We start from the raw sequence: 23,370 nt of genomic DNA, 5'->3' as shown, positions 1-23,370 counted from the left end.
TTCTAGCAAATGTTGGTTTCCGTATTTATATTTTCCCAATCGGATATGTTTCCACCGAACCATAGACGGATTCTCAAAAAGGAGAAGTGCAATTTGGACTCTTCGCGTGTACGACTCCTTGGACTGCACGTTTCGGAACAAGACTCGCCAGACATTTCCACGCACGGGTAGTAGGGCGCCACACGCGAACCAAAGCAGCAAACCTGCTTTCCTGGCAACCGGCGTTGATATTTAAGGTTTGGCCGCGAAGATTCTCCCGCATATTACTCATCGCCCCTTCGGCCACCGCCACCACGCCACGCCCTGCACATCCCCCCCTCCATCCTCAACATTCATTTTTATTATTATATAAATCTCCAAAAAAAGGAGCCAGAGCAAACCGCAAATCGACCCCCGTGGCCGTGGGAAGCAGGTCGTCGCCTCGGTCAAATCCGGCGGCGGCGGAGGAGTCGTGGGCCGCAAGGCCGGGCTGGCCTGACCGGACCGCCGCGCAAGTGACCCGACCGGCGGGATCCTTCGGGCCGGCGCCCCAGGAGGATATTCTTCGCGCTGGGGGTGCTTGATTTGGATGAAAGGAGCGCGCCGTCGGCATGGGTACCCCCTCGCAGGGCTCGGCTGCCGTGGCGGCGGCCCGGGTCGACCTCTGCGCGCTCGACCTCATGCCCGTCTTCGCCAAGGAGATGATTGCCGGCGGGGTCGCCGGTGCTTTCTCCAAGACCGCCATCGCGCCGCTCGAGCGCCTCAAGATATTGCTACAGGTTCGTTCTGCTCCTCCGCCCACATGGACGGTAGAGATTTCCTTCATGGAGTTTTCGTGGGTATGCGGCTTTAGGCATGATATGTCAACGTCAAGATTGTTGTTAGTCGAAAGGTGATTTTGAAGCCTGTGAATGTGATAACGCGCTCCTCAATATTGAGAAGGACACGCCTCTCCTAAGCCTGTGATTGAATGTGACTGCACGTCCCTCGACACGAGTTCCATGTCAATGAAACTGATGCGCAAGTGTGCCTTTGTGCATCAGTTCTGTTGACATAGAACATTAGCTCTGTTTTAGTGAAACCGATGTACAAGGCACGCCTGGCACTTACAGATGTGAGGCTGCGCTAGAGGAGCTTCTACATTCTGTACCATAAGCACGCCTAGGTCTATTAACGTTGTTCCGTTAAGCATGGGTGCTATCCACCTGTCTTTCGGAGGGCTGCGTTGCTGGGATATGGTCATGAGAGATTTTCTCAGCATTATGAGATCTTCTCCATGCAACTTGTGGTGCCATTTGGTAAAGAAGGCTATTGTTGATGTGACGGTTACCAAGTTCCACTTCCATAGGATTGATATAGTGTCTGTTTCCATTGGTCTTGTGTATGCAAGATGTGGCAGTAGCTACCAGCTGCTTCATTAGTTTTGCGTGCCTAATTTGCGCATGATACTATTTTGGGAGGTTTAGATGTTCTCATTCAAGTTATAAGTTTCTAAATGATTATGATTGCTAACACATTCTTACTTTCTGATTCTGCAGACTAGAACAAATGAGTTCAGGTCTCTCGGAGTTCTGAAATCCTTGAATAAACTGAGAAAACATGATGGTGTCTTGGGATTTTACAAGTATGTTGCAATTCAAGTCATTACTTGTATACTACTATTACAGAAGATGCATATAATATGTTTAGCTAACCATGTCTTGGTACTACTTCAGGGGAAATGGTGCCAGTGTGTTAAGAATTGTTCCTTATGCTGCATTACATTATATGGCGTATGAGCGATACAGGTGTTGGATCTTGGGTAACTGCCCTACACTTGGCACAGGACCTGTGGTAGATCTTTTAGCAGGCTCAGCATCAGGCGGGACTGCAGTCTTGTGCACTTATCCCTTGGACTTGGCTAGGACCAAGCTTGCATTCCAGGTATTGTACTGTGTGCTCACATTTTAGCAGGTTTTGTTGTTGTTGTATTACTGTGTACTCCTGTGCTTACATATTCATACTCAATCGTAGAGCACAATCTTAGTACTCAGTATCAAATTGGTTTGATAAGGTAATAATTAATCATACAGTCAACAAAATTGTTTGCAAAAACGATCTTGAAACTGATACCCAACAAATTGGTGAAAGGCGCTTCTATAACTTTGTCCCCTCCCCCCTCTCCTGCCTCTCCCTGGACATACTTGTACACTCACACGCGGACACACGAAATTCCATTCAACCCTTGTACTGCACAAACAGATATACACCCCTGAATATAGAGAACTGGTTCATCGAGGAACTTTGAGGTGTGATTTCGCTGACATGGATGTTGGTTTGTCACGTATGTACCTTAAGTCACCAAATTTTGCTATGATGACAACAAAATAAAAATCCTTTTTCTACATAGTGTTCTGGATATTTGTCTGATGATTAATTTTGTAAGAACTTCAGTATTTGATGAAACATCACTTCATTATGTTGGAATGAGGAACCTTTTTTATCTGCTATAACTGACTAGGATGTTGCTGGGCTGTTAGAATGTGCTGATATAAGCTGCACGCACGACAAAACCACATCCATATTTTAGCAAATCTGGCATCCTAAACCGCCACCAGGCTGTATTTTGGCATACTCCATCCATCCTTGAAAAGGCTTAATAATTTTGTTTGAAGTCAAACGTGCAAAGTTTGACCAAGTTCAAACTTTGCACCGTTTGCCTTAAGACAAAATTTATAAGCCTTCTCCTGAAGCATTGAGGCAGTACTTTTGTAGGTTCAGGAGGTCAACACCTGATTATGTTGCTCAGGGGATTACCTAAGCATTTTTGTAAAGTACATTGTATAAAGTGTATTCCTGCTCAACTGTTTGCATTATGCTGCTGTGAGATAACAACACCTATCCGTGCAAGTTCACGGACTAGTAAACTAGTAAATTACATTACCACTAGAAAATGGTGCCTAAACTCTGAACTGTCCATCAGTCATCTCTTGTGAACAAGTATGTTGTTCCTTCAATACAATTTTTTTTTCTGGGTTCTAGTAGTAGTGATGTTCCCAAATTCTAGGAAGATCCCTTGTGTTGTTTGAATTGCTATTTTTTAACTTTCGTTCTGTTGTGTTGAACTTGTTTTACATTGCTTACAGGTTAATAACACAGATCAACCTAGCAATGGTTTGAAAAGGCCAATTGCTACACCATCATATGGAGGAATAAAAGATGTCTTCAGAGGTGTTTACTCAGAAGGTGGAGTGCGAGCGCTGTATCGTGGAGTAGGTATGGATACAGTCTTACAGCCATGTTATACCACTAGTACTTAAACACCATCTATACTTGCTTGAGCTATATATATTCTTATTATTTTTTGTCTAGATAATTTTATTACCTTTATTTTCGTTGTGGTTGTTATACTGTTGATGCCTCAATCTGAATATTTGCATTCAGGTCCAACGCTAATGGGAATACTTCCCTATGCTGGTCTTAAATTCTACATATATGAAGGGTTGAAGGCACACGTACCTGAAGATTACAAAAATTCTGTCACTTTAAAACTATCCTGTGGTGCCGCAGCTGGTTTATTTGGACAAACTTTAACCTACCCACTAGATGTAGTCAGGAGACAAATGCAGGTACTTCATTTGTTCCATATGCTACTTCGTACTTTTAGATGATCATTTTAAATGTTCTTAACAAACCCGTCAATTGTTCATCACTTCTTATTTGCCACTTTTTAGGTTCAAAGTCATCTGCAGCATGATCAGTCTGGTGGCCCACGAATAACAGGTACATTCCAGGGGCTTAAGATCATCAAACAAACACAGGGATGGAGACAATTATTTGCTGGTCTGAGCCTCAATTATATCAAGGTAGTCCTGTTGATGATTACGCATCAAGTTTTTCTTACAGTTCCGATTTTGTTTTCTACTTGCGCTTCAAAAGGTGTACATTTAGTATTGAACATGCTAGACAATCTTGGACGTCTATGTTGCTCCAGCCAATTATATTAACTCCTTGATGGTCTGAATATTTTAGGAGGATTTGCACTCTGTTCTGCTGTTTTAGCCTGCCTGAATCACACTTCCATTCACAGGACATGATAGAAAGAAAGAAAATGGTGTCTCACAATTTTGTTGAATCCCCTTGGGGCATGTTCAGTTTGGTAGGGATCTGCTGGGATTAAAGGGGATTGGTAGGAAATTGAGCTAAATCCCCCTTAATCCCTGCAAGCCGGACAGGCCGTTAAGCAATCTGTACCGCTTTCTTGTGAACCCTTTGCCAGCGAACAGTTGTCGTTGAGTAGATTATTCTGGCTGATGCTCGGTAACCTTGTCTGGAATGTGGCATTTCTATTGTGTTTTAAATTACATAGAAGCTTATTTTTTTGCATCTGTGACTTGATGTCCCATTGACATATAGGTCCATATCCATGCAGTAGTCCCACAACTAGCACAAAGACGCTTCCCAGTGGCTCTTATATGGCATCCCCAAATTCTTTTGTGTTTAACTTGATATAATTGGTGTATCCTTGGACATAAGCAACATTATTAAATCTTGTGCCTGTTGGAGAGTGTTCCTTCATGTCACGAAGGAAATTTGCAGTTCACATGAGTATAATTTTTCTCATGTTAAATACTGGTAATTTTGCAGGTGGTACCCTCAGTGGCTATTGGTTTCACCGCATACGACACAATGAAGCATTTGCTGAAGATACCTCCGAGAGAGAGCATAAAGCCTGAGCAAGGTTCTGGTTGAAGCTTCTATCCACAAAAGAAAGGCACATCTATGAAGTGCCAGTTGGAGGCTTCAAGCCTCATCAAGTCCATGATTGTTATTCTCCCTCCGTAAAGGAATATAAGAGCATTTAGATCACTACTATAGTGATCTAAACACTCTTATATTTCTTTACAGAGGGGGTACGTAGTAATTGTGTTGCGTACTTACCCCAGCTGACATATTCTTTTCGTTATATTTTTTCGAATTCATTTTTATTTTTTCACCAACATGTATACTTTATCCACTAGGTGGAATGTTGTCACTGGATAGTATTTGATGATGAAATTACAGATACGCGAAACAGACTTGCAGTGCTTGTCTTGAGTTCCATGTGTTGCCAAAAAATGACGGTCCCTATCTCATTTATATGTGTTGCGAGCTGATTTTTAAGAATTTGTGCTTGAAAGCCCATGTTTTGAGTACTGCGAGCTTTTTGTGCACCTTCGTGTCTTGAGAAGGCCTGCATATGTTTTGTATCGCATACTCTGGTTACGTTCGTACTGGTGTCGTGTAAAATTTACATGAACTGAATTAAGCTTCCTGTTACAACTTACAACTGGATCCTTGTAATGTTCTATCACATTGTAGACAGTAACAAGCTGTAACTAGTGCATATTTCCCTTATCCAAATGTGGGGTATCTCCATTCGCCACTACCCCGTCATCAATACTCCTCTTTTCTGTTTTCTGATCTGCTCTGTTCTTGTATGTTTGCATAGAAAGCAGTTATACATCTGAAAACAAAAAACGCAATTAACTGGACCTCTTCAGGGAAGACCGGCTGCCGCCTTTGTGGTCTGTGAGGAATTACCGTGCGATAAGTTCCAGATTACCTGAAAAACTGGCAAGTAGAAGCAGCTCTTCTATCACGTCACCTCTTGTCAAACGGGCGAAAGCTAACTTGAGATGCATCATGAATCTGTGTTAGCTAGTACACGCGCATTCGATAATCTAGGACGAAACTGCCGCGGCCGTCTGGGATCCCGTCGCCATGGTAAAGAAAGGAAAAAGAAGTGTACCGAAAAGAAAATAAAAGGCGGTACCATGCCCATGGTAATGAATGCGGCACGGCCCTTTTGCCAAGCCGAGAGATCGGCGCCCGCGAGCACCTCGCCGCAAGTCAACCCCTTTTCCGGCAACGCGAGTCCGCTCCGTTGTCGCAGTCCAGGTCGTTTCGGCCCGTCCGCTCGCCCGGGGCGACAACGCCCAGAGGCCGACCGACCGGGGGAACTGACCGACCGACCGACTGACACCGCGGCGAGTACGCCGGGACGCATGCATGCACGCACGCACGGACGAGCGCATGATGATCCGCGTGCCGTTGCGGCGACGTGGGCGGCCGTATCGGCGAGGGGATTCGCCTTGTCCTCTTCCCGGCGCCCTCCCGCGCTCGTCGCCTCCGTGCAAAAGCGACGGCGTCCACCACCACCAGACCAGCCCGGTGCGCGCGCTGCCCCGCGTTCGGGAGATGGCGACCCACCGTGCCGCTCCCGGAACGCTAACGGATCGGGAAAGCCCACCGAAAGCGACCGGCCCTCGCCCTTGGCCCCTTGTTTTTGCTTCTGGCCCGCCGGCCGGCGAGACGGAGTTGGCGCGGATCAGGCGCGTTTCCCTCCCTCCCGTGCAGGTTTGGTTGAATTTTTTTTTCCTGTTCTTTTCGGGAGAGCGAGCGAGTGAATTGAATCGCGAGGTTAGGTTGGGTACTATTCGATTCGTCCATCAGTGATCATCTCATGTCTGCCTCTCGTCGTGGCCGCTGCTGATAAGACGAGACGTGGTGGGGCTGCAATTAAGGCCGTGTGTTCCTCTGCGAAAGTTTCCTCGTGCGAGGTGTCGATCGTTGGTGGAGGGAAGGTGTGTAAAATGTTAAATGTCTCTGAGACTGTAGCCCATGCCGGTTACCACATGATCAAACACATATAGTTTCCCTGCTAGGCACCACCGTCGGTACGCCGGTCAGATTATAACCGTGCGAATCTCAGGGCACAGTGGATTTGGACGGCGAGCGATGCCAGTGGACAAAAGCTTTCAACAACAGCTGCATTCGTGTGCCCTGCCCTGCAGCCCCCAGCTGCATTGCATGGCGTACGTGTACGTGCGCATGTGACTGAACTAGCTAGTCCAAGATGCCTTTGGCAACCCCGTTCGGAAAGTTACACTCAGGCCTAGCCACTTGGCCCGAGCTAGAAAAAGAAACAATGTTGCAACTCTTTGGGCATCAACAACTCCACTTACTCCGTTGGGTCCGTGTCCGTTCCATATCGCCCGGCCCCTTGCATGCACCAGTAGCTAGCGCACCCAGCAACCCTTGCTTTCTGCTCACATTTCCTGCTGTACGACCGGCGGAGGATCGTCTCTCTCTCTGCAGTGCACGCACACTAGCCAGTGTCCAGGCATCATCGGCGGTCTACCCTAGGAAAGCCGAGGGCGGAACGATCACACGTGAACGGGACTGGACTGTGCACCGTGCCCGTGCGTATCTTCTTCAACGGATGGCATCTTTCTTTATCTGTGTACATGCTCGCTGGAAGGGGAAATCTGTCCGTGTTTTTCATGAAGAAATTACTGTGCATTTTACTATCTTGTCGAGCCTGGACGTGCTGCACGTACGTGGTAGGAGCTATCAGCAGCATTCATTTCCGTAGCTTCGCTTACAAGTGCAGCAAGGCAGAGAGCTACGAGATCGACGGCCGGTACGCGCGCGCGTACTTGGCTCGTGCACATGGCGCGGTTTCTACGTACTGCCACTTGTGAGTGTTGGACATTTGTCGTTCCATGGAGGGGCGCCATGAATACGTGCCGGATATAGTCTCGTGCAGAGCTCATCTCCGGCCGCTCACACCGCACGTACGCGCAACACGGCATTTTGCTTCCGGCTAACGCAAGGAAAGCATACGCCTTAATCTAGCTAACTGTCAAATGAAATCATTTGTAAAAAGAAAAGTTTAGCTGCACGTCAGTCGCCTAAAATGCATTTTAGTCAGTCGATTTTGGACGAAAGAAGTGGCCGATGGAGGGAAGGAAGAAGCGGACGCCAGAGAAGCCCCTTGCGTCTATCTTAGGGTGGCAGAAAACCACACTATTTATCTTTGGGAGGAGGGGGGGGGGGGGGGTGCAGGTTCGCCGGAAAATACTGATTGTCGCCGGGGTTAGAGGAATGGTCGGGGGTGGCGGTGGGGGTACGTTGAGGGGAGAGCGGGGTGATGGTAGCATGCTGGTGGTAGGAGGTTGAGGAGAGGGCGGGGCGGGGCAGCGAGAGGCTGACGCGGTAGCGTTGCCGACCGCGGGTGGTGGTGGCTGGTGGTCCAGCCGGCACGTTAGGTGGTTGGGGCGTTGCGGAAGAAGAAGGAGGCGGGGGCATGAGATTGAAGAAGCAATCTGAACCACTTATTTTGCATCGGACGACTAAAATAGGTCGATTGACCCAAATAGAATTTTTAGTCAATTTACCCCTAGCCTATCCCAAAATAATACTAGCATAACACGCGGGCGTCAGCTCCCGAGGGATCATTAAACTGACGACCATTCCTCCGGTGGGGCTCGATCAACCCTCCAGGCTCCAGCATGACCCAATGGCCTGATAAGCCATTTGCAAATTCAGAAATTTTAGATGTATGTGCATCGACAAAATGAAGAAAATTTGTACTTTGATATGGCAAAATTAATACTCTCTTCGATAAGCCTCGCAGTTCTGAACTAGGGTTAGTTTGAAATTGCTACACTTGTTATGAATCAGGGGCAGTAATATTTTGTAATAATGACATGAAAATTTTAGGGGAAAGAAATGAGGTAGCCCATGGCAATTTCGAGAAATTTTTTTACCTTGTTAGATACAAACAAACTTACATGGTACAAATGTTGTAGACAACAATTTTGCCATGGTAAAATGTTGCGATGCATTAAGAAACTCTATTTTTCATTATTTTTCAGGAAGGAGGATAACCCTCGCCTCTATATCAAGAGATGAACATAGTCATCTTTATTATATTATTTAGCAGAGTCTGTTGAAACAAATACATGGATCAGCACAAAGTCATCTTCCTGGTGACCTCTGTCGCTACACCTACAACCTTGGTGATGTATTCTGACCTCGCATCAATATGCATCATCTAATTCGGTGGCCTCGCCAAGCCGCCCCACGATGAGCCGAGAGCACCAATCGGTCTAGCAGACGCGCTTTAGAATCCATCGCCGTCATCTTTCGTTGTTTCATATTTAGAAAAGATCAACGCATTGACCTTACCATGCTCAACTGCTGTCAACACCACCATGATGCCAAACAGCCAGGCCACGTCAACAATACTACGATCCACTACCGCAAATCAACGACCATGAGTTTGAAACAAGATTTTGACACCCAACGACCGGAAATGACCAGATTCGGTAAGTTCAAGGCGTAGATTTCAGGGATAGATTCCGACCGCCTCAAGAAATTTAGGCTGGCCATAGTGGGGGTAACATAAGTAGTAACATGCACCTGAGACTCACAAACATGCTTATGTAGCAGTCAATTAAAAAAGAGAGAGATGGTTATAATAACATAGGTAGATACCGTAACATAATAAATGTTATGCTACTACTATATGTCATGCATGGCAATAAATGTGATCAACTATGATACTAATCTATGTTAGTATGCACTATGGATGTAGTATTATACATTAGTATCATATGGATGATACTAGTATATGATACTTCCCACTATGACCACCCTTAGGATTTAAAACAGACTTTACTCATCCATGTACTGCCTACCAATGTGTGATTGTGAGTGTACGTATGACTACTGCAGTGCACTGTGCAGTACAAGAGGAAAATTAAAGTCTTGTTTTTTCTTTTAATAACTCGCCACACCAACTTGTTAATCGTAGGTATTGGGAGCGGTACTATACACTCCTAATACACATATTCCGCGAAAAGCGCACGTACGTACGTGCACTGTCTTCCCATAATCACATCCGGCACAGAGACGCCACAGCCCGGCCGGCCGGCCGGACCGGACGGACGTGTACGTGGTACATGATTGTTCTCCTCTTCCCTTTTCCCCCGCGGTGGACACGTACTTGCATGCCGTGACATGCCGCGCTGGGCCCGCCGCATTAGTGGTGTTACGGGCCAGGGTCGACGTGCGCATGGCCCGCGTGTGGTGCACGCTTCGATCACCAGTTCACCACCGGTCGACCAGGGAATCGGCGGAGTCGATCGCGTGAGCTACGTACGGTGGCGCATGCATGCTAAGCGCTGTCGCGTTTCCTGCATTCGACCCTCTGCATGGCCCATGCATCGCAATGTGCTGCACCAGTCCACTCCATGCTCGATCCTATCTCACACTGCGCGATCCCCTTTTCCGCTATCGCGTCAGTCTTTCGGCAGCGAACACACTACCTTAGCCTCGAGAGATCAATGATCGGCTTCCTTTTACCTTGCTGTGGGACTGACGGAGCGGGGTGGCAATTAAGTTGAAACATGTGCTAGATAAAACCACCGTAAATGTAAAAACCAGTGCGGCCTTGTTCGTTTAATCCTCCTTCCAGGGGGATTGGAATGGATTGAAAAGGATTTTGGTTTGTAGGGGATCTAATCCCCCTCAAAAACCCTGCCATTTCTCCTTCAAAAACCACCTCAGCCGAACAAAGCCTGCAGAAGATAGCAGGAAGGAACTAAACCAGAGTCAGAGTGAGCAGACTATATATGCATGCATCAGATCACCGGCCTGCCCTTAATTTGCCACAAAGCTTTGTTGGACGCTGATAAATACGGAAAGGCCACCCACTCTGCTTAAATTACATCTGCAATGTTTTCAGGGAAGGGAGGCTGCCCAATAATGTGCATGTCCTCGAGCCTGAGCTTCCTTCTTGCAGCCCTTTGCTCCTCGTCTTTCTCTTTGGCAATTGGCAGGGCACACACAGGGCGATCCCAAATCTCGACCTTTCTGCCAAAGCAGAATGAATGAATGCACGCGGACACATTGCTTTCTGTATATATACAAAGTCGCAAAAAAAGTGATGCAGTCGCAGAGGTAAATTGGTTTCCCGAAGGGTGCATGTGGGCATGTAAGAACGGCATGCCAAAGAAGTAAAGAGCAGGGAAAGACCATTTAAGGCTAGGGCAGCACACATATATAGATGAAGGGTCAGAAGGCGCAAATGGGCCGCCATTACATATCTTCTTGACGAATTGATACTAGTCCAAATGGTAGCTGCTGCATGCATGCCATGTACCGCAGGCAGTGGCAGTGAAATTTCCGCTCATGCAAACTAGACTAATCAACACACTGCACACTCACAGGCATGGATCGGAGGCGCACAGTACAAGAGTTCCCAAAACCAGCCAGGCATAGGGGCACAGCCCCATCACACAAGTCTTCTCTCATAACGCAGGGGGTGGAGCGTGGAAGGACCAAAACGCCCCTCGCCCGGTGGTCTAGTCCAGTCACGCCTCATCGCCTTAGGCCCTCGCTCGAGCCACTCACTTTTGAAGTAACCTATGTAACATGCTGCTCACGAGTAGGTTGGACGGGGGCCCGTGCTAGATAGGGCTCGACAGGTTTAGGCCCAACTTTTCCTCCCCGTGCTTTTCATCTGCCTGCCCTTAGATGTGGCCATTGCATTGCATTGCATGCATGCACACTCGCCACATTGCCCTCTCTCATCTCATCTCATCTTCTTTATAACCAGTGCAGCCTGCGGTGAGTGTGAACTGTGAAGTAGTAGTTGAGTGAGGAGAGAGGAGATGGGGCACCACTCCTGCTGCAACAAGCAGAAGGTGAGGAGGGGCCTGTGGTCGCCGGAGGAAGACGAGAAGCTCGTCAAGTACATCACCGCGCATGGCCATGGCTGCTGGAGCTCAGTCCCAAGACAAGCTGGTAGGTGCGGGGGCCTGCGGATTCGACCTCTGCTGCTTCAGTTCCACCAGCTAGCTGGCTGTGTTCTTGACCACTCACTTTCTGCATTGCTGAATATGTATGTGTACATCTTCATTCATGCGCGCAGGGCTGCAGAGGTGTGGCAAGAGCTGCAGGCTGAGGTGGATCAACTACCTGAGGCCGGACCTCAAGAGGGGGAGCTTCTCGCAGGAGGAGGAAGCCCTCATCGTCGACCTCCACAGGGTGCTAGGGAACAGGTAAACATCCTCCTGCTCCAGCTTGAATGCATGCATGGTGCTTGCCCCTACCCTACATGCAAATCACCTCTGCATAGCTGCTGTAACTTCATTCCCCTGCACACATGACAGTCACTTATCTGTGCGTCTGCATGGCCTACACGCAAAGCGAGTAGTTTGAAATCACATTAGCTAGCTTGCTCGAGAAAAGGAATGAAAGGGACACAAATGGCAGCAGATTGAGCTAATGCCAAAACGTGTGCTGTGCGCTGTGCTTTGCTGCGCTGCAGGTGGGCCCAGATAGCCAAGCACCTGCCTGGCAGAACGGACAATGAGGTGAAGAACTTCTGGAACTCCACCATCAAGAAGAAGCTCATATCGCAGGCCGTGGGCAGCCTCCACTCCGGTAACATCCCTTCCTCTGCAGGTAACTGGTAGTAGATCATGTACCAGTAACTACTCCAGTACGTACGAAATTGCTTGCAGAGCTACTAGTTAATTTTCTCTTCCAAAAGAACCGTCTAATCTGATACCAAACATGTATAGTGGTACACCAGTACTTACCGTACGCACTAACTCGGAGTTACTATGTCGTTTTTGGTACAGATTTGTACTACAACATTCTGGATGGGGCGGGGCAAGGCATCGCAGCTGCGGGGTGCGCGTCGCTCAACGCGCTGGACAATGCGGCTCAAGCTGTGGCCACGCAGTCCCCTCCATCCTCCGCGGCATGGCTCAATTTCACCTCCCAGCCGCTGCTCCTCCCCGTCCACGGCGCCGTCCCCGGCTGCGACCTCCAGTACACCGTCGACGGGGAGTTCATCAGGCTGTGCCACGCGGCGGCCAATGCTTGCCCGGAGAACGGCGCCTCTAGCCTCTTGGCTCAAGAAGGCGGGGCTGATCGGAGCTGCCTCCCGGTGTTCGCCGAGCCAAAGGGCGCCGGCGCTTTCGCCGCCGATCCGGGCATGGGTCCGGTGGCGGACTTCATGGACGCCATCCTCGGGTCCTCGTCCACGTCGGCGGCCAGTGTTTCGTCCGTCGACAGCTTCTCCGCGAACACCGGCATGCAGCTCCACTGGGTTCCCTGAGTTACTGGTTGGGGGTATTTGGGTAGGTGTATGTATGGCTTGATCTAGTAGTTGGCTTCCTGAAATTATATACTCCTAGCTGATGATGGAATAATTACCTCATGTACGTTTCCTAGGGTATACTACTGTGCTAGTATTTACATGTGTTACGTGTAAATATATATTGTAGGAATTATATATGTCATTATAAGTATATATATCATGCTTGTCCGTGTGCCAAAGAGGAAACTTCTGATTAGCTACACCACATATAGTTTTGTATGCTACGATGTGTACAGCCGGAGGCACGTACCCGCTATGCATGCATAGAGACACATGCATGACGGTGGGAATATGTAGTGTATGCATGAGCTAGCTGCGCAAATTATACACACTCCTATCGTCAAGCATTATCATCTTCCTTCCTATCTTATGAGAGGATGTTTCTGAAGATTCACTCGTGCAGTAACCGGTGCTAAACATACTGAAATTGTTAAATCTGTCAGGTGTAAGCAGTATCATAACAAAAAAACAGTGTCAACTGCAAAACATCTCCCACCCTCATCAGCTGTGAAAGTAAAAATAAAGGTGTTTGGAGCCCACGGGTTTCACTGAAATGAAACCTCTGTTGGTAGGCGAAGGTCGATCGGCAGGCGTCTTGTTTCCAGAAGAACTGAGTTAATTCCTTGTCTGCAGAAACTGACCAGAACGGCAAAACCGCAACCGTTCAGCTGCCGATCCCACGGCACGGGCGTAGGTAAAAGACGGGACTGCGCTACAGTCCTGCAAATGTCCCTGCCGCGGATCGAGCGGCCCGCAGGCTCGCGCGCTCCGGGGGGCTGCTGGTCGGTCACGGGGCCGTTGCACCAAAGGCACAACCGCACAAGGCGTCATCATGACTTTGATAAAGAGAGGGGCATGGCATGGCACCCGGACGCGCAAATTCCCCATTCCATTTGCGGCTGAACAGGCCATAGATTCTACACTGCACAACAGCAACGTATCATGGTGTCACGAAACCTCCTCTTGTGCACGTAACTGTACAGTGCCGATCGATGCCGCGTTGATTTTGTCATGCACCTCGGGAGCTTTTATTGTGGGTGGAACTAGAAAATGGTCCGTGCGTTGCAGCGGGAACACATGCTAAAACTGATAGCCTCGTGACATGGATAAAATGTAAGAACTAATTATGCTGAAAGGAAAATTTTACTGCTCATGATGAAATGACATGTTGATGACGTGGCAAACATGCATGGTTTATTGATGTGGTGCATGGATAGGAAGAATAATAGGCAGAGCATGCAACTTAAGAAATAAGAAAAAGGAAATAAATAATGAGGTGGCTTGTGTGTGTTGAGAGAAATCAAAATAGCTACAGTCAACTATTTAGGTATATGTAAGATATCCCTATCACACGCCGCGTGCGGCTGCTACGTATCCCTTCGTGGGCTCAGTATTTTTTTCCGGTCACTTTATCAGCCGGATTATTTTATTTTAGACGTTTCTATTAGAAAGTTTTGAATTCAAAAAAAATTCAAAAAGTTAAAACTGGCGAGTTACTATTTTGAACTAGTGTAGAATAAGGCATTCCATGCAGTTTCTTTGTCCACCTCTAGGGTACCTCTTATTTGACACTCGCCACGACGAATTATCGAGCAATCAAATTAAAGCAGCAGCCTAGCTTCCTTAGCAATTTGGACAATAGTGATTTTCTTCTAGTATTCTCCAAAAAAACTGACTACACCAGATAGGATGAAAAAAATAATGAAATTCAAAAAATGAGGATGAAAAAAAGAAATGCTCACAAACTTTAAAATAAGTTCCTCAATTTTAAGAAATAATTTAGATTTAAAAATTACGAGTAATAAAAAATGTTTGTATTTTTGAAAAGTTGTTGATTAAAAAAACTCATTTCCAAAAATGTTCCAATATTTTTAAGAAGATTATGTTTTTAAAAATATTATCAAATTTTAAGAAATGATTGTGCATATTGGAAAATCTCAACTAAAAATTGTTGATGCATTTATAATAAAAAGTTTGAATAAAAAAGGAAAAAAAATAAACACAAAAATCAATAGAAAAGAAATAACATGAAGAAACGCATAGAAAAGGGTGAAAAGTACAAAATAGTCCAGTTTTAGAAATCCGGGTGGGTGGCGCTCTCGGTGGATGGATCATATTCAGAGCATGATGGAGTTGCAGCAACTGGCATGGTTTTGCGTCGTGGCGATGGTTCTATCATCTTTGGGCCTATCGAGTAATCTTCAATTGCAACAAAGCCGAGGCTAAAGTACATGCATTAATGCAAGGAATGAAACTAGCCATCTGAAAGTGGAACTAATCCCCGGATGGTTTTGGTAATTAATAACAACATATATATCATTGAACTAATGCCTACTCAAAGATACTCAATGCTGGCATGGTGGATTTGGACCCTCAAAGTGCTAAGGAAACACATTGGCAAAAGCTTCAAGACTCTTCATTTTTGGTTGAGTGATCCAAGATCACATTGAGTCCATAGAAAATTCAATATTATTAAAAGGGGATGAGGTTTTGATCATGACTTAATTGCTCAAACTGCTTGAAGATATTGCTCCAAAAGCCTTAGCCACTTTCCCACATTCCAATCTTTCGAAGCCCTAAATGTTAAACTCAGTCCCACCGAAACCTTCACATACGGACCCACCGAGTTCAACCTAGACAGAGCCACACCCAAACCCTAGAAACTCGGTAGAACTGAGATGACATTCGGTCCTACCGAAGTGTAGTGACCAAGTTTCTGTAACCCATCAATCCCATTTTGGAATTACCGAGATGAATTGATCGAAACTACGAAATGAGGTTTTGCTTAGGTCATCGCAAATTGGTTCGTCTGAGGTGGATCCGTTTGGTCTCACTGAAAAGCCTAACATTCGAATCTTTTGCATTGTTCGGTTCCACCAAGATTTCATTTCGATGCCACCAAGTTGTGTATAAAGTTTGTAATGGTTGGATTTTTGGTGCTGGCTACATATACACCTCCACCCCCACTCACTCTCTAAGAGAGCCATCAGAACAAAATTACACTTCCACCATTTATTTTTTGAGAGAGAACCACCGACACTTGTGTTGAGATAAAGGCATTCCAATCCAACCATTTGAACCTTGATTTCTAGTCTCTCCAAGTTGCTTCCCACTCCAATCCTTCTTCTACCCAAGCCAAATCTATGAGAGAGTGATCGAGTGTTGAGGAGACTATATTTTGAAGCACAAGAGCAATGAGTTCATCATCAACACACCATCTATTACCTTTTGGAGAGAGGTGTCTCCTAGATTGGTTAGGTGTCACTTGGGAGCCTCCAAGATCATGTGGAGTTGAACCAAGTAGTTTGTAAGAGCAAGGAGATAGCCTACTTTGTGAAGATCTACCCCGAGTGAGGCGAGTACTTCGTGGGCGTGAGCCATGATGGAATAGACAAGGTTACTTATTCGTGGACCCTTCATGGGTGGAGCCCTGCGTGGATTTGCGCAACCATTACCCTCCATGGGCGAAGTCTCCATCAACGTGGATTACCACCTATCGGAACCACGCCAAAAATCACCATCTCTTCATTGCATTTGATTTCTCTGATCCCTCCTTTACGTTCATATGCAAAGTATTTACTTTCCATTGCTCAACTCTCAGACTTGCATGTGTAGGGTGTTGCTTTTGACTTGATAGAATTGCTAAAACTCGCCTACAACTAAAACTGGGAAAATGATAAGCTTTTTATCTAATCAAGTAGTCTAATCACCCCCTCTAAACATACTTTGTATCCTATACCATCCAACCATACTTTATATCCTATACCAACCAACATTCAGATATGTCGGTCCTGGTCCAATCTGATTCATCGGTGGTGCTGTCAAATTTGTCTAATGATGACCCCTCACAATAAGCGTACGAGCATCACGTAGCCGAGATTAAAGCATTGATGGAGACCAGGGAGTTTGTGTTGGGGAACGTAGCATGCAATTTCAAAAAAATTCCTACGCTCACGCAAGATCTATCTAGGAGATGCATAACAACGAGAAGGGGAGAGTGTGTCCTGTTGGAAATATGCCCTAAAGGCAATAATAAAATGGTTATTATTATATTTCCTTGTTCATGATAATTGTCTATTGTTCATGCTATAATTGTATTAACCAGAAACCATAATACATGTGTGAATACATAGACCACAACATGTCCCTAGTAAGCCTCTAGTTGACTAGCTCGTTGATCAATAGATGGTTATGGTTTCCTGACCATGGACATTGGATGTCGTTGATAACGGGATCACATCATTAGGAGAATGATGTGATGGACAAGACCCAATCCTAAGCGTAGCACAAGATCGTGTAGTTCGTTTGCTAAAGCTTTTCTAATGTCAAGTATCATTTCCTTAGACCATGAGATTATGCAACTTCCGGATTCCGTAGGAATGCTTTGGGTGTACCAAACGTCACAACGTATCTGGGTGGCTATAAAGGTGCACTGCAGGTATCTCTGAAAGTGTCTGTTGGGTTGGCACAAATTGAGACTGAGATTTGTCACTCCATATGACGGAGAGGTATATCTGGGCCCACTCGGTAATGCATCATCATAATGAGCTCAATGTGACTAATGAGTTAGCCACAGGATCATGCGTTACGGAATGAGTAAAGAGACCTTCCGGTAACGAGATTGAACAAGGTATAGGGATACCGACGATCGAATCTCGGGCAAATAACATACCGATAGACAAAGGGAATTGTATACGGGATTGATTGAATCCCCGACATCGTGGTTCATCCGATGAGATCATCCTGGAACGTGTGGGAGCCAATATGGGTATCCAGATCCCGCTATTGGTTATTGGCCGGAGAGATGTCTCGGTAATGTCTGCATGGTTCCCGAACTCGTAGGGTCTACACACTTAAGGTCCGGTAATGCTAGAGTTGTTATGGGAATAGTATGTGGTTGCCGAAGGTTGTTTGGAGTCTCGGATGAGATCCCGAACGTCACCAGGAGTTACGGAATGGTCCGGAGGTGAAGATTTATATATGGGAAGTCCAGTTTCAGTCACCGGAATGGTTTCAGGGGTTATTGGTATTGTACCGGGACCACCGGAAGGGGTCCGGGGGTCCACCGGGTGGGGCCACCTGCCTCAGTGGGCCTAGTGGGCTGAACAAGGGAGGGAACCAGCCCCTGGTGGGCTGGTATGCCCCCCGCAAGGGGCCCAAGGCGCCTAGGGTTGGGAAACCCTAGGGGTGGGGGCGCCTCATGCTTGGGGGGCAAGTTACCCCCCTTGCCCCCCTTGTAGATGGGATCTGGGGGCCCCCTCTCCCCTTCCCCTATAAATAGTGGGGGATGGGAGGGCTGCCACACCCCTTCCCCCAGCGCAGCCCTCCCCCTCTCCAACACCTCCTCCTCCTCCGTCACGCTTGGCGAAGCTCTGCCGGAGAACCACGAGCTCCATCACCACCACGTCGTCGTGCTGCCGGAGTTGTCCCTCAACTTCTCCTCTCCCCTTGCTGGATCAAGAAGGAGGAGACGTCCCCGGGCTGTACGTGTGTTGAACGTGGAGGCGTGGTTGTTCGGTGCTTAGATCGGAATCGACCGCGATCTGAATCACTGCGTGTACAACTCCACCAACCGCGTTCTTGCAACGCTTCCGCTTAGCGATCTTAAAGGGTATGAAGATGCACTCCCTCTCTCTCGTTGTTAGCATCTCCTAGATTGATCTTGGTGACATGTAGGAAAATTTTGAATTATTGCTACGACCCCCAACAGTGGCATCATGAGCTAGGTCTATGCGTAGATTCTATGCACGAGTAGAACACAAAGTAGTTGTGGGCGATGATTTGTTCAATTTTCTTACCGTTACTAGTCTTATCTTGATTCGGTGGCATTGTGGAATGAGGCGGCCCGTACCGACCTTACACATACGCTTACGTGAGACTGGTTCCACCGTCTGGCATGCACTTGATGCATAAGGTGGCTGGCGGGTGTGTGTCTCTCTCACTTCAGTCGGATCGGATTCGATGAAAAGGGTCCTTATGAAGGGTAAATAGCAATTGGCATATCACCGTTGTGGTTTTGCGTAGGTAAGAAACGTTCTTGCTATAAACCCATATCAGCCACGTAAACACATGCAACAACAATTAGAGGACGTCTAACTTGTTTTTGCAGGGTATGCTATGTGATGTGATATGGCCAAAAGGATGTGATGAATGATATATGTGATGTATGAGATTGATCATGTTCTTGTAATAGGAATCACGACTTGCATGTCAATGAGTATGACAACCGGCAGGAGCCATAGGAGTTGTCTTAATTTATTTATGACCTGCGTGCAATGAAAACGCCATGTAATTACTTTACTTTATTGCTAACCGTTAGCCATAGTGGTAGTAGTAATAGTTGGCGAGACAACTTCATGAAGACACGATGATGGAGATTGATACGTCTCCGTCGTATCTACTTTTCCAAACACTTTTGCCCTTGTTTTGGACTCTAACTTGTCTGATTTGAATGGAACAAACCCGGACTGACGCTGTTTTCAGCAGAATTGCCATGATGTTGTTTTATGTGCAGAAAACGAAAGTTCTCGGAATGACCTGAAACTCCACGGAATATCTTACAATAAATAATAATAAATCCTCACCAAAGATGAAGACCAGGGGGCCCACACCCTGTCCACGAGGGTGGGGGCGCGCCCCCTACCTCGTGGGCCCCCTGGAGACCTCCCGACTCCAACTCCAACTCTATATATCTGCTTTCGGGGAGAAAAAATAGGAGAGAAGATTTCATCGTGTTTTACGATACGGAGCCGCCGCCAAGCCCTAAAACCTCTCGGAGAGAGGGATTCATCGCCGTCATCATCATCAACCATCCTCCATCACCAATTTCATGATGCTCACCGCCGTGCGTGAGTAATTCCATCGTAGGCTTGCTGGACGGTGATGGGTTGGATGAGATTTACCATGTAATCGAGTTAGTTTTGTTAGGGTTTGATCCCTAGTATCCACTATGTTCTGAGATTGATGTTGCTATGACTTTGCTATGCTTAATGCTTGTCACTAGGGCCCGAGTGCCATGATTTCAGATCTGAACCTATTATGTTTTCATCAATATATGAGAGTTCTTGATCCTATCTTGCAAGTCTATAGTCACCTATTATGTGTTATGATCCGTTAACCCCGAAGTGACAATAATCGGGATACTTACCGGTGATGACCGTAGTTTGAGGAGTTCATGTATTCACTATGTGCTAATGCTTTGTTCCGGTTCTCTATTAAAAGGTGCCTTAATATCCCTTAGTTTCCATTAGGATCCCGCTGCCACGGGAGGGTAGGACAAAAGATGTCATGCAAGTTCTTTTCCATAAGCACGTATGACTATATTCGGAATACATGCCTACATTACATTGATGAATTGGAGCTAGTTCTGTGTCGCCCTATGTTATGACTGTTACATGATGAACCACATCCGGCATAATTATCCATCACTGATCCGATGCCTACGAGCTTTCCATATACTGGTTTACGCTTATTTACTTTCCCATTACTATTGTTACAATCACTACATAATACCAGAAATATTACTTTGCTTTCATTACTCTTTTGTTACCGTTATCACCACTATCATATTACTTTGCTACTAAACACTCTGCTGCAGATACTAAGTTTCCAGGTGTGGTTGAATTGAGAACTCAGCTGCTAATACTTGAGAATATTCTTTGGCTCCCCTTGTGTCGAATCAATAAATTTGGGTTGAATACTCTACCCTTGAAAGCTGTTGCGATCCCCTATACTTGTTGGTTATCAAGACTAATTTCTGGTGCCGTTGCCGGGGAGCATAGCTCTATTCTTTGAGTCACTTGGGATTTATATCTGCTGGACACTATGAAGAATTTGAAAGACACTAAGACAACAATTTATCCCTCAACTACGAGGGGAGGTAAGGAACTGCCATCTAGCTCTGCACTTGATTCACCTTCTGTTATGAGTAAGCTTGCGACACCTAAACCTGCTTCTACTATTCGTTCTGATATGTCGCATGTTATTGATGATGCTACTTCTGCTATACATGATACTTATGATGAAACTACTTCTATGCTTGATACTACTGTGCCACTTGGTGATTTTCTCGAGGAACGACTTGCTAGGGCTAGAGAGATTGAATATATTGAATCTGATTATGATGATGAAAGTGATGATGAAGAATCACTTGTTATTCCCGAGTGTTATTTATTTGATCAAGAAGCGTCTTTAGCTATTTTAGCTTGCAAAGATAGATATGAACTCAAAAGATTATTAGCCAAATGGAATAAGCAATCTCTAAATGCTAGGATGAAACCTGACCCAGCTTTTGCTACTTCACCTATCTGTGTTACTGATAAGGATTATGAATTCTCTGTTGATCCTGATATAATTACTTTGGTTGAATCTGATCCTTTTCATGGTTATGAATCTGAAACTGTTGTGGCACATTTTACTAAATTAAATGATATAGCTACTCTGTTCACTAATGATGAGAGAACTCATTACTTTTATATCCTTAAAATATTTCCGTTCTCATTAAAGGGTGATGCTAAGATATGGTTTAATTCTCTTGATCTTGGTTGTGTGCGTAGTCCCCAGGATATGATTTACTACTTCTCTGCTAAATATTTCCCTGCTCATAAGAAACAAGCTGCTTTAAAGGAAATATACAACTTTGTGCAAATTAAAGAAGAGAGTCTCCCACAAGCTTGGGGGAGGCTTCTCCAATTACTTAATGCTTTGCCTGATCATCCTCTTAAGAAAAATGAAATACTTGATATCTTTTATAATGGACTAACCGATGCCTCCAGAGATTACCTGGATAGTTGTGCTGGTTCTCTTTTCAGGGAAAGAACACCAGATGAAGCTGAAATCTTATTGAATAATATGTTGACAAATGAAAATAATTGGGCACCTCCTGAGCTAGCTCCTGAGCCAGCTCCTACTCCAATTAATGATCCTATTCCTAAACCAACTCCGAAGAAGAGAGGTGTTCTATTTCTCAGTCCCGAAGATATGCAAGAGGCAAAGAAATCTATGAAAGAAAAAGGTATTAAAGCTAAAGATGTTAAGAATTTACCTCCTATTGAAGAAATACATGGTCTTAATTTACCGCCTATTGAGGAAACATATGATCTTGACCCTTTACTTATTGAAGAACCTCCAGACCTCGATAACCTGACACCGGTAGTAAAGGTCAATTCTCTCTATAGATATGATAAAGCTAAAATCCCGCCTGCTAAAATTGCTAGTCAATGCTTGGATGAGTTTGATAATTTTATGTTTAATCAAGAAGACTTCAATGCTTATTTTGGTAGACAATTAAAACAAGATGCTGATATGATTAAATACTTGGGTGATTATATGGCCAATATTAGAGGTGAACTTAAACTTGTTAGCAAACATGCTTCTATGGTTACCACTCAAGTAGAACAAGTACTTAAGGCTCAAAAGGAATTGCTCAATGAGATGAATAGTAAGAAAAATGATTATGCTGTTAAAGTGGCTACTAGAACTGGTAGAATGAATCAGGAACCTTTGTATCCTGAAGGCCACCCTAAGAGAATTGAGCAAGATTCTCAGAGAAATAATATTGATGCACCTAGTTCTTCTAAAAAGAAGAAAAAGAAAAATGATAGAACTGTGCAAACTTCTAGTGAACCTATTGCTGAACCACCTGATAATCCAAATGATATCTCTATGTGTGATGCTGAAACACAATCTGGCAATGAACATGAACCTAATGAAAATGTTAATGATGATGTTCATAATAATGCTCAACCTAGTAATGATAATGATGTAGAAATTGAACCTATTGTTGATATTGATAACCCACAATCAAAGAATCAACGTTATGATAAGAAAGATTTTGTTGCTAGGAAACATGGTAAAGAAAGAGAGCCATGGGTTCAGAAACCCATGCCTTTTCCTCCCAAACCATCCAAGAAAAAGGATGATGAGGATTTTGAGCGCTTTGCTGAAATGATTAGACCTATCTTTTTGTGTATGCGATTGACTGATATGGTCAAAACCAATCCTTATGCTAAGTACATGAAAGATATTATTACAAATAAAAGAAAGATACCGGAAGCTGAAATTTCCACCATGCTTGCTAATTATACTTTTAAGGGTGGAATGCCAAAGAAACTTGGAGATTCAGGAGTACCCACTATACCATGCTCCATTAAAAGAAACTATGTTAAAATTGCTTTATGTGATCTTGGAGCTGGTGTTAGTGTTATGCCTCTCTCTTTATATCATAGACTTGATTTGAATAAGTTGACACCTACTGAAATATCTTTGCAAATGGCTGATAAATCAACTGCTATACCTGTCGGTATTTGTGAGGATGTGCCTGTTGTAGTTGCAAACGTTACTATTTTAATGGACTTTGTTATTCTTGATATTCCCGAGGACGATAGCATGTCTATTATTCTTGGAAGACC

General features: G+C 45.3%; 2 protein-coding genes across 3 annotated transcripts; both read left to right on the top strand.

Moving 5' to 3' along the window:
- The first annotated feature begins 253 nt into the window (after positions 1–253).
- Positions 254–5,047, top strand: LOC125544424 (mitochondrial carrier protein CoAc1). Its single transcript, XM_048708120.2, has 7 exons — positions 254–758; positions 1,518–1,603; positions 1,695–1,902; positions 3,105–3,234; positions 3,403–3,587; positions 3,693–3,824; positions 4,606–5,047. The coding sequence occupies exons 1-7, from the start codon at positions 591–593 to the stop codon at positions 4,708–4,710; spliced, it is 1,014 nt and encodes a 337-aa protein (XP_048564077.2). The 5' UTR covers positions 254–590; the 3' UTR covers positions 4,711–5,047.
- A 6,265-nt stretch (positions 5,048–11,312) lies between these two features.
- On the top strand, positions 11,313–13,121 carry LOC125548502 (uncharacterized). 2 transcript variants are annotated; one of them, XM_048712088.2, is made up of 4 exons: positions 11,313–11,595; positions 11,723–11,852; positions 12,122–12,237; positions 12,438–13,121. In XM_048712088.2, exons 1-4 carry the CDS (start codon positions 11,463–11,465, stop codon positions 12,917–12,919), a joined length of 861 nt encoding a protein of 286 aa, XP_048568045.1. In that variant the 5' UTR covers positions 11,313–11,462; the 3' UTR covers positions 12,920–13,121. The 2 variants fall into 2 exon arrangements, with proteins under 2 accessions (XP_048568045.1, XP_048568044.1); XM_048712087.2 differs by having other exon boundaries at positions 11,315–11,595; positions 12,122–12,258.
- Positions 13,122–23,370: the final 10,249 nt, after the last annotated feature.

This window comes from Triticum urartu, chromosome 3A, assembly GCF_056163025.1.
Source record: "Triticum urartu cultivar PI428250 chromosome 3A, HENAU_Tu73, whole genome shotgun sequence".
In the NCBI taxonomy this organism is placed as follows: domain Eukaryota; kingdom Viridiplantae; phylum Streptophyta; class Magnoliopsida; order Poales; family Poaceae; genus Triticum; species Triticum urartu.
The sequence above is the reverse complement of the archived record's forward strand: the minus strand, read 5'-3'. Positions and strand labels throughout refer to the sequence as shown.

What these genes read in the sequence shown, in the direction of transcription:
- LOC125544424 (XM_048708120.2), top strand. Translation starts at nt 591, where the DNA reads ATGGGTACCCCCTCGCAGGGCTCGGCTGCCGTGGCGGCGGCCCGGGTC. An exon ending in GGTGTCTTGGGATTTTACAA is followed by an intron (nt 1,604 to 1,694) that starts GTATGTTGCAAT and finishes GTACTACTTCAG; the next exon opens with GGGAAATGGTGCCAGTGTGT. An exon ending in GGACCAAGCTTGCATTCCAG is followed by an intron (nt 1,903 to 3,104) that starts GTATTGTACTGT and finishes CATTGCTTACAG; the next exon opens with GTTAATAACACAGATCAACC.
- LOC125548502 (XM_048712087.2), top strand. Translation starts at nt 11,463, where the DNA reads ATGGGGCACCACTCCTGCTGCAACAAGCAGAAGGTGAGGAGGGGCCTG. An exon ending in CTCAGTCCCAAGACAAGCTG is followed by an intron (nt 11,596 to 11,722) that starts GTAGGTGCGGGG and finishes TCATGCGCGCAG; the next exon opens with GGCTGCAGAGGTGTGGCAAG. An exon ending in TAACATCCCTTCCTCTGCAG is followed by an intron (nt 12,259 to 12,437) that starts GTAACTGGTAGT and finishes TTTTTGGTACAG; the next exon opens with ATTTGTACTACAACATTCTG.